The sequence below is a fragment of the Archocentrus centrarchus genome, chromosome 14, assembly GCF_007364275.1.
Source record: "Archocentrus centrarchus isolate MPI-CPG fArcCen1 chromosome 14, fArcCen1, whole genome shotgun sequence".
Lineage (NCBI taxonomy): Eukaryota > Metazoa > Chordata > Actinopteri > Cichliformes > Cichlidae > Archocentrus > Archocentrus centrarchus.
The window spans coordinates 30,629,603-30,644,899 of NC_044359.1; the positions used below are offsets into that span (position 1 = coordinate 30,629,603).

General features: G+C 42.3%; 1 protein-coding gene across 1 annotated transcript in view; it reads right to left on the minus strand.

Annotated features, from left to right (window-relative positions):
- The window catches only part of lhfpl7 (LHFPL tetraspan subfamily member 7), a 104,944-nt gene extending 91,367 nt beyond the window's left edge, over positions 1 to 13,577 (minus strand). The window contains exon 1 of the mRNA XM_030746721.1: positions 13,109 to 13,577. Within this exon, the coding sequence (XP_030602581.1) occupies positions 13,109 to 13,456 (348 nt within the window). The 5' untranslated portion in view covers positions 13,457 to 13,577. The remainder of the gene's footprint in view (positions 1 to 13,108) is intronic.
- Positions 13,578 to 15,297: the final 1,720 nt, after the last annotated feature.

Sequence of the window (15,297 nt, forward strand, 5' to 3'; positions counted from 1 at the left end):
TGCTGCAAATTATTCTTATTAATCGGATAGCGGACGGTGAGTCGTAATAAATGTTTGAATCTCTTCCGCTACTTGTTAGACATGAAAACCTTTTTCTGAGCCCAAAACTGCTGATTTGAGTCCCAACCAGTGGCTAGTTTTTTTAATGTCTGACATCCAAACAGGCTGAGGGCTTTTAAAATTCAAAATTAAGAAAGCTGATGCTGGAATTCAGCGATATTTCCATTTAAATAAGTCTAAATAAGTCTGCGTACACATGGGACTTGAGGATTTTCGTCTCAGAAGCGGCACAGCCTGACAGAGAAGTTGTGTTCGGGAGCGTTGCTGGCTCCCAGGAGCCTTGTGTTTTGATGTAACAGGAATTTGGGAGAAGTGGAGAAAAAGTGGAGCAGAAAAACTATTTTAAGACACAGTGGAAAAATCACAAAAGTAGCTTCCATCACACTAATATCTTGTCTTCTTAAAAAGAAAAGTCTTTTTCTGTGTGGGATGCCAGTTTTCAGAATGAGGTAGAGGTAGATTTACTGTGGTTCCTAACACCCAGAGCTCATTTTCATGCGACCCCTGTGCTTTGAGTACTGATGGAGGCTGGCTCAGAGGGCTACAACTGGCTTCAATGCATCGAGCCGAGTGAGCCATCATTTATGTTAAAAAATGAAGAAAGGCTCCCTGTTAAATCAATACAAAAAGTACCCGCAGGATCCACAGTGAAGGCAGTGGAAGTGACAGGCCGCTTAACAAATGGATGACGGCCTCCTGGAGCCCGCTGACTCAGCACGATCCCCAGCGGAGGAAACACCACTCCCCGTCCCCCCCACCCCCCCGTCTCCGATCAGTCAGACAGCTTGCCGCGTCTACCTGCGAACTGCTGATCAGAGGCTCTTAAATATCACCAAAGCAAAGAGTATCATTCATAAGAGAGATGAACTCTCACAGTGCCGACACGTTTGCTGCTGCTGGGAATACAGCCAATATTTGAATAAACATCCCCCCGCTTGCTGAAAGAGTATATCACATTTTTGACCACCATTGGCTTTGGAGGTGCACATCATCACAAAATGTGTTTTTGCTGTGTCCACCGCTTTGAGAATATCAAATAACCAACATAAAAAAAAAAGCAGCAGAAAACGATCATACACCACAGGTAGCATCCATCCATCAAGGCTGATGAGATCATAAATCCTTTCTCTTCCCAGCCAGACTGATTTCCTCTCCATTTCACCGAGATGGGCATAAAATGCAGATGAGCGTGCTCCCCTCTCTCCTCCTCATCTCTCCCTAAGCCACCTGTTCTATCAATCATCTAGACAGCTGTTCCTCTGCACTTCCAATTCCTTTCCCCTATGACGCGCCAACCTTTTGCCCCGATCTGCCTGCCGACGCGCTCCCTCTGAAGCCATGCATACTCTTCGAAATCTCGCACGCAGGAGTTTGTAACAAAATCCACAGATTAGACTGGATTGCTTTGTGCAAGCACATACACCCCGGAGCTATGCAGGTTTTCCCAGAATGTTTTTTTTTAATGTGGAAAAACCTGTGGGGGAAAAAAATGGAAGTCGGCATAGCAGAGTTGTTGGGTCAAACCCCTACATGTCAAAATGTCCCTAAATATGACAATGGCCACACATAACGCTCCTAACACGTGTGGATGTGGGCACAAAACAGAGGGAAAAAAAAGCAGGCATGCTTTTTCTGTGTCGCCACCAACAGAAACAATAACACATGAATAATTTAGTTTTAGTTTAAAGAGCATGCTGCAAGTAATAATGACTGAGTCTGAATGGTGTTGCTATGTTTTCAACCACAGTGACGGTGACGGATACCTGCTGTTACAAACGGCCCCATTAACAGATTCCACCAGGAGAGCTGTGTGGTCATTAAAGTGAACTCAGTTGAATGAAACATGAATCCAGTATTCTCAACACTACAAACATTTTAAAAAAGCTTTCAAATTGATTTTCTACCTCCCAGAAATTTTTGGCTTTATAGTCTTCACAGAAAAGGGTGAAAATGAACTTGCAGAGAGCTGGAACTCTCCTCAAGCATTTGTCAATGTGTTTAAGAAGACTCAAAAATGCAAAATGCAATATATATGCACATACGTATAAATGCACACTATGCAGGATAAACATGGAATCAGTCATAAACAAATGTGCTTTTCCCAGCTTCTTATAAGCTTAAATGGAAACTAAAGTTTCTTGTTCTGTCTTGTATGACAGTCTTTGTGCACCTGTGCATTCCCCTGTTAAACCTGTTCTGTCCACTAATCGTGTTTGGCGTTTAAGTTGGGATGCATCCATCGATCAGTACGTCTGTCTTTGAGCCACATGTTTATTGTGAGACTAATATGCTGACCTTTGTAAAGAATCCAGTCTAAATGTGAGATATTGTCTCAATATATGGGACAGGGGGGACAAGGGATGACAATGACTTGAAGTCCATCCTACATAAAATGGGACACCTGGCTGCCCTACATACACTGGGCATGCCTCCTGTGCATGTAGGTAGAGGCAGCATTGCAAAGTGTTAAGTCTAACAACAGCATACCATGTTTGACAGGGTCAGCAACACCTGTTATCATGTTGAACTAACCACTGGTTAGGCTGATGTCTTTGTTATCTTCCTGAAAAAAGGTTAAGAGTTAGAGACATGACTAATAAGACCCAATGAGCAGCAAACTGGACCGTGTACAGTGGAGTGTCTGTGAAGTGTCCTGGAGTTTAGGCACAACATCAGGATCAACAGCCTTTCTAAAAGTCTTCATTTTATTAGGAGATCCTAAAACACCAGATACTAGGACTAAACTTAGCAAAAACTGAAAACAACCCTTAAGTATTGCACATGAAAGAAAATTTACAGTCTCCAAAATGTTTTTTTTTTTTTTTAATCAATCCATTTTCTTCCACGTATGCAATTCAGGGTCGCAGGGTGGCTGGAGCCAATCCCAGCTATCAGGGATCTAGCCAGAAAAAATTCACAGCCTGGCGGTATCGGACACTTAAACGACCGCTTGTTAGTGCCAATAGCCGCACCTGCTTGCTAACTGTGGTGAACAGTTCCGATAGCGAACTGGTGAAATTCTCTGCCTGGTGTGCCAGCACCTCAGCCTGGAGCAGCGATCGACCACTGGCTAAAACCCTGAGCTGTCAAAGGGGCAAAGGTGGGGTATAGCTTGGACAGGTCATCAGTCTATCGCAGAACTAACAGAGAGACACAGAAAACCATGCTCACATTCACACCTATGGCCAATTTAGAATCACCTATTAACCTAACCTCATACATGTTTTTGTGGGAGGAAGCCATGAATACCCGGAGAGAACCAAAGCAAGCACGGGGAGAACACATTCAGTATCTTGCCAAAGGATCCCTCAGAATGCAAACTGGAGGAGTCAATCTATCAGCCTTCCAAATGGTAGACAACCCACTCTACCGCCATATGTTTCTTTATTTATATGAATTACTGTGATTAAATGTTTTTATGTGGAGGTACGTTAGCAAGCAGAGGCTGTTTTAAATCTATTCATGCTGTTTCCTTTAACAGTGCTCTTACATTTCAGGCTTTGAGTCAGCAGCTAATTAGAAGCCTTTTTTCAAACTATTAAAATTGACAGAATCTATCTTACACCATTCATCTTGTTACTCTTTTATATGGGTTTAAATCCATAACAGCATGTAGTAGCTCATATACAGTGCTTAAAAAATGTATTAGACTACCACCCAATGTAAGGTATATGCCAAAGCTGCCCTAAATTAACAGTACTGGTAATTACCATAATCACTTTTTATGTTTCTATAATGGTCAATCCACCAGTATGCACAAGTAATTAAATCAAAATTATATTTTTAATGCTAAAATATAATAATAATTATTGTTATCTTTGAATTTTCAAATTTATTGTTTTACAAAAAAAAATGTAAAATTGCCAAATTACAGTTATTTATTTGCATTCCTGAAAAGATTGTTTTAGTGGCTGAAAGTTATGGTTGATTCATTTTTGACTTCTCAGAAAAATCCAGTGTGCTGGCTCAAATTTAGGTATAAAAACGTGAATTCAGTCATTTTTAGTTTTAAAAATGACTGAATTCACCAAAACCTGCTCAAATGTGACTATAAATAGACCTCAGACAGAAACCAGAAAGCTTCCAGTGCCGTAAATATTTTCCCTTCCAAACAGATTTAGCATATTTTTATGACGACAGCAGATCTCTGTATGTTCATTTTTATGAACGGAAAATGAAAGCAGCTGTACAGATAGAAAACAATCAACATGAAAATTCCCTTCAAAAATTCTGTGCTAATTGAACAAGGAATGCAGAGGCGCTGATATGATCCTTTAAGTGCTTTCTATAGATAACCATCAGAGCACTGAAATATTCAGGATCCAGCTCCTATCAGAAGCAGACATCACTGTCTGGCTCAGTTTGATATAAAAGATAAATAACAGCCTGACATATCATCACACCATTATATACCTCTAACCCATTATCTCGAATAGCAGATGTTGTTGTCAAATTGCATTATGTAACCATAAACATAGCAGGAGTTTGGAATAATTTTTAGTTCAAACAATGCAAAAAAAAAAAGCCCGCTGTGGCCTTTAAGGGAAGTAAAAATGAGAATTGGGATGCCTTCCAAATGGCCCATTCATCCCCAAATCTATCATCATAAAATGCTCCTGTGTATACACACTCCCTACCATTAATTTTGTCACCAGGCAAATGGTGGCCTTGAAGTAAACATGCGCTGTATGATAATAAGTCCGCACACCACATTTCACGCAAGACTTGCTGTCAAAAGACCAAACATCTATCTCTCGTTCCAATTCCAGCTTCTTCTCCTGCTCTACACTCCTTTTTTTTTTTTCTCAATAAGTCTATTTACATACCTGGAATAACTCACCTCGAACAAGCAACAACATACAAAACACCGCTAATTTATATTTGGCCCGAGGCTGTGGCCAAGGATACGTTTGGCTCATAAAGCGGCGGTTGTATGCTTTTTCAGGCAGCGCGCTGCCACCACCACAGACATGATATGCAGCTCTGCTCTGAATTTAGCACCCTGAAAAACACCTCGGTGGATATGATGGTAGTAAAACATGACTCTTAACCTCTCCTGCTCGCACCACCTCCTCTGATTGCACTCTTTACTTTTTCTTTTCTCTCTGGCAGAAGGGAAATGAGCAGGTGAGCAAGGGGCTGCGGTAAAGGTCAGAGGGGAAACTGGCTGAGGCCGGCAGACACAACATTACAGGGCGAATTCCTTTATGATCTCAGCTGAAAGGAAACGGAGTTCAGTTTATAAGTTTGAGCTGGAAAATGGACTTCCGGCTCAAACTTATAAACTGAACTTCCTTTGTGAGGTTCGCTGGAGTGCCAGGTTTGAGAGGGTACCTACCTGTTTTAGCAGGTTAGAGCTCGTTTTTTTCAACAACAGAGGGATTTTTTTATTCATGTAACTCCCTGGGTCTCTTCTGTTTCACTCTGCTGCCTAATGTCCCTCAGCCATCCCTCCCTTAACCCCTAATTACTGCATCAGTGCTGACATGGACAACCACTGTACATCACATCAACGTCTCTTTTGATCACACTCTGAGAGAATTTCTTTTGCAGCTGCCTCTTTTCATCTCTCTCTGTGCGTGTGAAAAGCACTGTATGTGTGTGTGTGTGTGTGTGTATGGGTACAGCACATCACTTTGAGTTGTCTAATCATACTTGTGTGCGTTGCCTCTGTGGAAAGCGCTGCTGCACATGAAGCTCTAAACAGAATGAGGTCGTGAGGAAAAAAGCATCCAGACAAGTTCGCCTTTTGTCTCTCGTGCAAGCAGAGCAGTGGCCTCCCCATGGGGGGGGAAGAAGGAATACAACATGTGCATTAGACCCCATAACATCATTTATAACAGGCAGACACACTTCCACACAAATGGCTTTCACCACAGAGGTTCCCCATTAGCATTAAAGCAGAGAGCCTATAAGAGGCAGAGAGGAGAGTGAGAAGCTTTACTGCTACAGTAAATCTAAGGAGCAAGTCGAGCCTGCGTCAGGCACCAAATGACAGCTTTCTGTTGGGCAGAGATTTCACAGCCGTCCACTAGCCTGCTGAGCTCACGTGGTTGTCCCTTGGGAATGTGTGTGTGTGTGTGTGTGCCACTGGACCTTAAGACCCCCGTGTGAGGAGGCCAAGTCAAGAGCACAGACCTTTCATTTCTCTCTAATGTTGTTCAGCGAGATAAAGGGCAGACCTTGTCCATCATTCTGTTATTAAGCAGCACATGAACCGCTGAGTCCCAGCCTCAACCTGCCATCTATCAAGAGCACACCATCACACTGTGGGTGCAGAGGGCACGTACAGTAAAATCATTCAGAACAGTGTGCCGTATGTTGCTGGCATTTTATCCACATTTGGCTTGATTTTTACAGATCAGAATGATCAGTTTAGCAAAATCTTAGCAAAATCTAACTTTTAGAAATCTTAAAGCTTAGTTACTAAACAGGAGCATATTTCAGTTCAGTATCTACTTCGACTGAACAAAATGGGTTGTTTTGTAATCTATTCAGACAGATACCCTCAGAGTAAATATTAATAAGCTTATTAGAAATTGTGTGTTGTGTTCTTTATTTTTTTTAAAAAAGGGTGTCAAATCAGTATAATGCCAAACAGTAAAGTTCAGGTGTTTTGGGCCAAATGTTTTCCCTCAGGAAGAAAACACACACACACACGTTCTCCTGGCTGCCCTCCTGACCTGATGAACTACTTTCAGGTTTGAAAACTGAGAAATATAAGTTGCTGTTTGGTCTCTGGGTCACGACAGTGATGACATGACACTGAAAGTCAGTTTGGCACAGACGTTTGCACAAGGTTGAGTCCCTTTGCAAAAATCTAATAATGCTCAGCGGACGGGGTCAGAACAGGAGTTCTAGGAAGAAATCTGAACAGCAGCAATGCTGGAAACAACCTGGGGTGCACAAGAAGACAACCTTGAAGAGATTTCAATCACTATGCATCGCAGTACTCTGTGACCCTGCTCTCCAACTTTACATGGTCTGAATTGCTGTGCTTTTCCACTTTGCAAAAATTTCACCCACAGTTGATTGTAGAATATCAAGCAGCGAAGAAATTTCAGGAACTGACTTGTTGCAATTGTAGCCACAGTGCCACGGTAAATTCAGTGAGCTACATAGAACGACCCATTCTTTCACAAATGTTTGTAAAGGCAGGCTGAATGGCATAGGTACTTGCTTTTATACAAGCCCCTGGTTTCATTTTATTTTAAAACTTAGGTATTGGTTGTGCCTGAACAAACAGCCTATGAAGAGGACAGACCCTATAGATTACCACAAATAGTGGTCACTATAGTGGTCTTGACTGAAATGCATTCAACAGAAGATATTTTCAGGTAATTACAAACATGAAGCTGATTTGCACAAAAGGTTTTACAATAATGTAGTCTGAGTAAAGGTAAAATGGCTAATAATCTGGGCCATATAATAGTATCTATTAGCAAAAACATAATCTTTCTTTGGTGTATTTGGAACTTTCTTTGTAAAACTTTGCTGTCTTAATTTGCTTTGCCTCGTTATCGTCCCCTCTCTGCAGAGACAAACACAAGCAGTGGATAGGTTTGGACAACAGACTGGTCTCTCTGTATGTATTTTGAACTAACCCTTGCTCACCAACAATACACTGAAATTGTGGCAGGAACCCCTGTTTTCCTGTTAACAATTTTTTGCGGTGTAATCCACTGTGGATATGGAAATTAATGGCAGAGGCCAAAGACAAAAACTGTGTAGCAGCCAGACACAGGATTCATGAGTGAATTTCATTAAATGAGTTATCTATCTACTTAAAGCTAGTTCAGGCTCAGTGAATGATGAAATGAGCATCTAGCATGGTTTTATGCACCACTAGAAGTACTTCATAGGTAGCTGGTAATTAGGCATGGTAAAACATTGCCACAATTCATCTTCATGGCATGTGGGAAAGACAACATGGGCCGATTGTTTTGTCTCATTTGTCAGAGGATTTCAATGGCAGCCAATCACATTTGTTTTTCCACAGCCCAGAATCTCTGCTTTGACATGTTGCCATTTTCTGCACAGAAAGACAAAAGATGAGAACCAGCTCAGACATTTTCCAATCAGCATTCCTGGAGCTCGGCCACCACTCATTTAGGCTACAAGGCGACCTTGACATTCAGTGGGCATGTACTGTTAGAGGGCCCGAACACACACGCCACCGCAGGGACAACAAAACACATGCAGTATGATCCAAGAGCACACAAGTGCAACACCTCCTCGCCCAGACACACATCCATGCAGTTGTGCGCGCGTGTCAGACTGTTGGCTGGCTAATACCAAGGCCCAGCTAATCCAGCTGCAGCGTTCAGTGCCTGTGAAGTAGCTGGAAGCACGTAAGCTGTTAACAAGTTAAGGTGAAAATGTTTGCTGGCAGGTGCCCTCCTCCTCCTTCACACTTTGCCTAGCAGCAGCTCACAGTACACCTCCTCCACTGACATGTCCAACCTGGCAACTACCACTGCTGCACACACGTTTTCACACTTCCACCGGCTTCTTCAAAGCGACATATATACTCAAGCGTGCGCAAACACGCTCGCACACTGCCCCTGCACTACATCTGCTCTGATGGAATATCACACGACCCGGCAGAATAAAGCAGAAGTAAGATTGGGAATAATTTATGCGGAGAACCACCAGATGTTGCAATAAAAGCTGTGTGCCTTTCCAGTTCTATATTTTGTTCTGGGACTTTCCTAGAGTAGCTTTGCATGATTCACAGTTAAAATAAAAACCATAACAGGTCCTTTATGTTGCCCTTCAGTTCATCACTCTGAAATAAGTCTTTTTAGCGCCTGTTCCTTTGAGGACAGCCTTCTTTAAAGCCCAGTTTCCTCTGATTGGCAGGCTCCTTGCAGGAGGTTGACCAGAGTTTGACTTTGAATGCCTCTGTGGATCATGTTAAACACTAAAAACTTGTGGTTTCATAGAAAGTGCTACAAGTGCTAAAAATTTGGGAGTGATTTTTTTTTTTTTCTGGCAATTTTCAATTTAACGTTTTTCAATCGAAGGGAAATGAGTAGGCACTGTTAAATGTTTAGATTACCTGCAAGTTTTAAACTTGAATATCTTTCTAACAGTGCTAATGGCATCACATACCACGAGACACCTACAGTAATTGCCATTTTGATTTCACGCATCAAATGAGCAGCAGCAGATAATTTTCTCACAGCAGTCACCATCAACCACCACAATAAGCTGAAACATATGCTTTCTAATACACACAGAGAAGCTTTTGTTTAACCACTCTCCTGATGTCTGCTGTAGTTCTCACTTGGAAGTGGGTGCAATCGAGGGAGGAAGTCCTGCTGCGATCATTCAGAAATGCTCAACTGAGCGATCGGTACACATTAGCACAATGTTGTCACTTCTGTATAAAAAAATAAAAGACTTAAGTTGTGTTTCATCTCAGTTTTGATATATAATCCAATACTATATTTGCAAAAAATAACATTTAAGAGTTATGCTTTTTGGTCTAGGAGCAAATGTCAATAACTAGAGGTGGGAATCACCAGACACCCCACGAGCCCATGTTATCACAATATGGTTTGGCTATTAAAGCAGAGAAAAGATGTCACCATTAACCGGTCACACAGGTCCCATCATTTCTCATTCATCCCACTGTTGAAGGCCTTTATTTTCATGTTATGTACATATAAATCTTTCCCATTTTCACCATTCATGCCACAAGACATCAGTGCAGCATAAGGTTGTGTTTATTTGCTACCCCATTTTACATCTCACAGGGGTTTCTCTCTCTGTCTGTGTGTGCCTGAATGGAGGCAGGGGCCCTGCCAGCCTGGCCTCCAGCTCTGTGGTTTTGAGCGCCAGCAGCACTGGAGCTCAGCAGTGCCAACCAAAGCAAAAAGCTTTTGACAGCATGGAGTGACAACAGAAAAGCCCACAGAAACTACAGCACAAGTAGGGCAGCCTTTCAGGGAGCCTCCTCCCCCACCTCTTCCCCTGTCCTGTCCTGTCCTCACCCTCCTCCTCTGGTTCACTCTCACAGCATCCTCAGGGCTCAGCCTGACTTTCCAGAGCAAGCCAAGAGTGCAGTCTTCCACTCTGATGGAAGTAACAGAGCTCAGTGTACGGTGATAGCTGGCTTCTACTGAAAGAAAGAGTGGTGCAAATAGCATGTGGATGAGTGGCCTGTCGCACCTGTGTACAGTGTTGGTACCCTAAGCACATTCTGCATGTTCTGCTGTTGACAAGCTGCAAATGAAAGGCATCAGGAAAACGATGCACTCGTCAGTGAGGAGTGGTGGAGTAATAAAGTGGCTCTGATGAAAACTTAATGGCCCCTTCACCTTTATTAAAGGCTATGGGAGCATATCACACGCTCAGGTTCACCACCACAATAACATGTGTACTTCGGCGCAGGAAAGAGACTCCATCAGCCTCGGACTCACTAATGTACTTGAGAAAGCGCTCATAAGTGGGAGGACACTAATTAACACAGTGACAACTGGCTAACTGGCTAAATTGCTGCTGATTTTATCCAAATGAGCCTTAAATGCAGTTTAGCGCACTTTAATTCATCCAGGGATGCACAGCAGTTAATGTCTCAGTATGAACGAAATGAAACATACACAGAGAGATCCCAATCAGTGTAGCCGCCTCTTTATTAACCCAGTCATTCCAGTCTTTGCAGTTTAAACACCTGCACTTCCCCATGAAAAGAAACCAAGACATTACTTTCTACTCCTTTGCAGATGCTTGAACTAGAATCACACAGGCAGCATTTATTAATATCTCCCTTTCAAATGCTAATTCTCCTTCATAAATAAACCATAACTCCAGAGGTGGCTGGTGTACTGTAGATTTCAGTGGGAGGGTACAGGGCTGAGGTGGGGGTACAAACAGCACTGCTGCAGAAAGTATTGATATTATACCACAACTTGCATCTCAGATACAAGAACACTAACAGACCAATTATTTCTGTTATAGCAACCATATACATTTTATTTAATAACGCTCATTCCCCTTAGTAACCACACACATATGCAAATTAGCCTGTTACCTCTCAGTTCTAGTTCAGTTCCAGTTTACAAGTAGAAATGTTCACGTACAAGCCATTTGGCACTTTGATACCATTGAAGTGGTACTTGAGAGCAGTTCCCTTAATTGTTGTGCCCAAAATTCACTGTAGTGTTTCCCACAGGCTGCGTATATTCTTCTGGCAGTGGATGGTGAAGAATGTGACAGATGTTCATGTGCAGTATTTCCTATACCTCCAAGTACTAAATGCTTCACGTGTGCTATTGGGAGGCCTATTGGAATCAAACGCACTGTTTGCTTTGAGTTATTCTGAAAGAGCAATGTCCAACGGGGAAACTCTACAGGAGAGTCTACAAAGGAAAGGACAAGACTGCACTAGACAACTGGATGTGCACTAGTAACCAAAGCAAATGGTTTGATATATGGACAAGGCTTAACATTCAGCTGCCTGATGGTGTAACTTTATCACTCAGTCAGTCAGATGGGGACAGACCTTCCTGATTAAGGCTGGATCCACTGTTGCAGTCCAGCCAAAAAGACAATAACATGTTCTTTTGAAGGCATAAAGCCATAAGATTTAACCCCCTTCAAAGAGCTGTGCTGTAAAGTGGGTGTGTGTGCAGTAAAGTTGATATAAAATGTATCTGTCATATGGTAAAGTGGGTGTGTCATGCAGTAAAGTGGATATTTGTGCATTAAACTGGATGTGTGTGTGTAATAAGGTAGCTGTGTCATACAGTAGCGTGTGTGTCATGCAGTAAAGTAGATTTATTGCAGTAAAGTGTAGGTGTGTGTGTGTGTAGTAACTGGATATGTCTTGCAGTAAAGTGGGTATGTGATATAAAGTGGATGTGAAGCGCATTTGTCATATGGTAAAGTGGGTGTGTCAAACAGTAAAGTGGATGTTTGTATCTTAAATTGGATGTGTGTGTAGTAAAGTAGATGTGTCATGTTATAAAGTGGATATGTTAGGCAGTAAAGTGGGTGCCATGCAGTAAAATGTGTGTGTGTGAAGTAAAGTGGATGTGTGTGTGGCAAGGTGTATTTATCATATGGTAAAGTGGATATTTATTTATTAAATTGGATGTGTGTAGTAAACTGTGAAAGAGTCTGTGTGTGTGTGTGTGTGTGTGTGGTAAAGTGGGTCATGCAGTACAGTGGATTTCTTGCGGTAAACTGGCTATGTATCTAGTAAAGTGAGTGTGTTGTGCAGTAAAGTGTGTGTACTAACTGGGTATATCAGTACTGAAAATGCTCATGTACTGGGTGTGCATTGTGAAGTATTTTAAAGCAGGCTTGTTAGGTTTGCAGGGATGTTATTAATGTTGTATATAGTGGCATAACATTAGCATATACCTGTGGTCCACTTTCACAGGTTCAATTTCATGAAGTGAGACAAAATTGAAATTCCTGCTAGTGGGGAGCCCTGATGAGTGAGCAGCCTGCCAACCTGGTGCCACTTTCACAGCTTTGATGTGTGTCTGGCGTGCTGCGCTGCAGATGCTGCTCTGTATGATGCACCCTCCTCCTTCTGACTGAAAAGCACAACATCAACCCAAATGTGGGCTTTTTAAAAAATTGCATCTATTTATTTATTTGTTGTTGCTGTGAGGATTGAGTTGGGATCATCTTAGCCTTATAGTGTTATCCAGTTGGTGATTGCACATGTGCAGTCACTATGCAGTGTGGAGTCACTACACATGTGGCCATTTGACAAAAATCTGAAAAAGAAGTGAACTTTTATGAAAGCAGGAAATAATATACTACAAGGAGTATATTCTAAACAAAATTACTTTCTGCAAGACCAGTTTTTTTATTCAAATCCTCGTCTGAGTAAATGTCTAAAATCAAAAGCAGTTTTCACGAATCCTTTTGCTTTGCTGTTTGATAATAGGTCTGGATGTTTGGCTGAAATGCCTTTAATTTTGGCTGCTTCCAGCCATTCAATGCCATATCTTGCCCTACCTGCTTGATGCTCCACATGCTCACATCCACTCACATGTGACGGTCATGGGTGTGTATAGGTAACTACCTGCCAGGAGCTGGAGGGGATTTCTGCAAATTTGCCCAGTCCCCCAAAGGTGTAGCATCGGTACATGTGATCCAGAGACTCCGAGCAGTGCCACAGCAAGCCGAAGCTCACGGAGTCCTTATTGTTGTGGTGGTGGTGGTTGCTCCTCAGCTGATCCTTAACAATCCAGGCAGGGGATATGAAGCTGAAACTGCAGACGGCGACCAGAACGGAGGACAGGAGCACCCAGAAGCAGCCCACACAGCTGAACATGGTAGCAGCTTGGGGCAGAAAGCCCGGAGACAGAGTCAGATCAATCCCAAACCCTGCTTCTTCTTCTTTCTTCTCCCGGCCCAGGAGCGAATGCATTTGGAGCTCACGCCTTCAAGAGCGGCACTTCAACTTCAGCCTCAGCCTCCTGACCAGCACTACATCAGCAAAAACTAAAACTGAAAAATAATTAGAGTCACCGGGTATCCGCAGCAGAAGCTGAGAGACTCCCCAGAACATCTGTCCTGGGAAAGGGGGGAAAAAAAAAAAAAAAAAAAAAAAAAACACTAAGAAAATTGTGATGTGTGATGGTTACACAATAAAGTCAAGTCATCCGCGCGCACACTTAGGCTGGTACCAAGCCCAAATCTGACACTAGAGATGTTTGTCACACCCAAGACTGGATGCGCCGCTTTCATAGCAGTGCAGGTGGAGGAGTGCAGGAACTCAGAGGCCACACGTGTCCTGGAGCCGCCGCTCTCCTCCGGTACTCCCAGCCTACTTGCTGTGCCTGAACGCGGGAAGCGCCGGACTTTTACCTTTCCGAACGAGCGCTCGTGGACATCGTCGAGCTAATGCAGGTTAAAAAGAACACTTCCTGTTACGATTTTCAAAGTAAAATCCAGATCGAAAAGGCGCGGCAACGTTTCAGACAGCCCCACAGTTTTGTTTTCATTAGTAGAAGGATTAAAAATACTGCAAAAATATTTATACATAAATGTCAGCTTAGCCACTGTGGTGAATGCCTTCTTTCCAAGAGCCTGTTGAAAATAGACAAAATAACCCAAAGGATGCCATCAAGGTACGATATTGGTTGGGAAATGTGTTTTTAGAGATTGGACAAGGCTTAAATGTGAAGATGTGCAGTTTTATTATTTATTCATTTGTATTTTGTAAGTCCCCAAACTTTATAGAAGGCACAAACCGTTAATTTACATTTCATTATTACTATATAATTGTCTCCTTAACAATGCATATATTGCTCACAGTACAACCACCCTCTTCTGCGGCTTCACTATGTGTCATATACAAATTGATGCATTTTCCATAGCTGTTATGGAATGATGAAGTGCAAGCATTAAACAGGCTTTTTGCATGTAGCTTTGTTAATTTCAGGAACAAAACACTAAATGACGCCAAGTTTCAAACCGATCGCGTAATACTGAGTTTATTTTGAAGGGAGACCCCTTCATTTCCAATGTATTGCACGTTGCCTCTAACTTGCCGTCTGCAGGTGTCTGAATAAATGCACCTTGTACTTTGTTGATGCGTTTTATGTGCATCGCCGCAACATTGTAACAAAGAGTGGATACAGTTATTAAAACATTTTCAATCTCAATTACATTTCATTCGGACAAACTGATCCTGAGCATTTATATAGTCTATACAGTAAAGGTGATTATTGTAGTTGCCTCTTTATTGACGAAAGGTAACAGGGCTGTTACCATAACAACCTCACTAGCAATCAGGGCTGAGGACGGGAAGGGGTTTTGTGTATTTGAGGTGGGCGTTGCCTCTACACGTGCAAGTATTCAATTCACAAGACCTTTTTAAACAGCCTGCAGACCCTGCTGCAGACAGGCCACAAAGTACCTGTGAAGTGTATTTCCCCCAATCAACATGATGGTGTGATTCGATTTTAGGCTTTTATCTTACAAAAATTATATACAACTGTATGCAATTACACACACACACACACACGAAAACCCACCACAAAAATGAATTAAAGATTTGAAATGCAGCACTAAAAGGCTCCTTTTAAGCCCCTTAAACCATATTTTACAATTGCTGGATTTTCCTGGAGCTATCTTAAAAATCTGAATGCCTCCTTCCTCTTGTTCCTGTTTTACCCCCAAAACAACAGCATATTCAACATCGCCCCCACATGGTCAGAGATGATAACTGTCCACCGAATTGCTGTTTGTGCTGGCACTGGGATT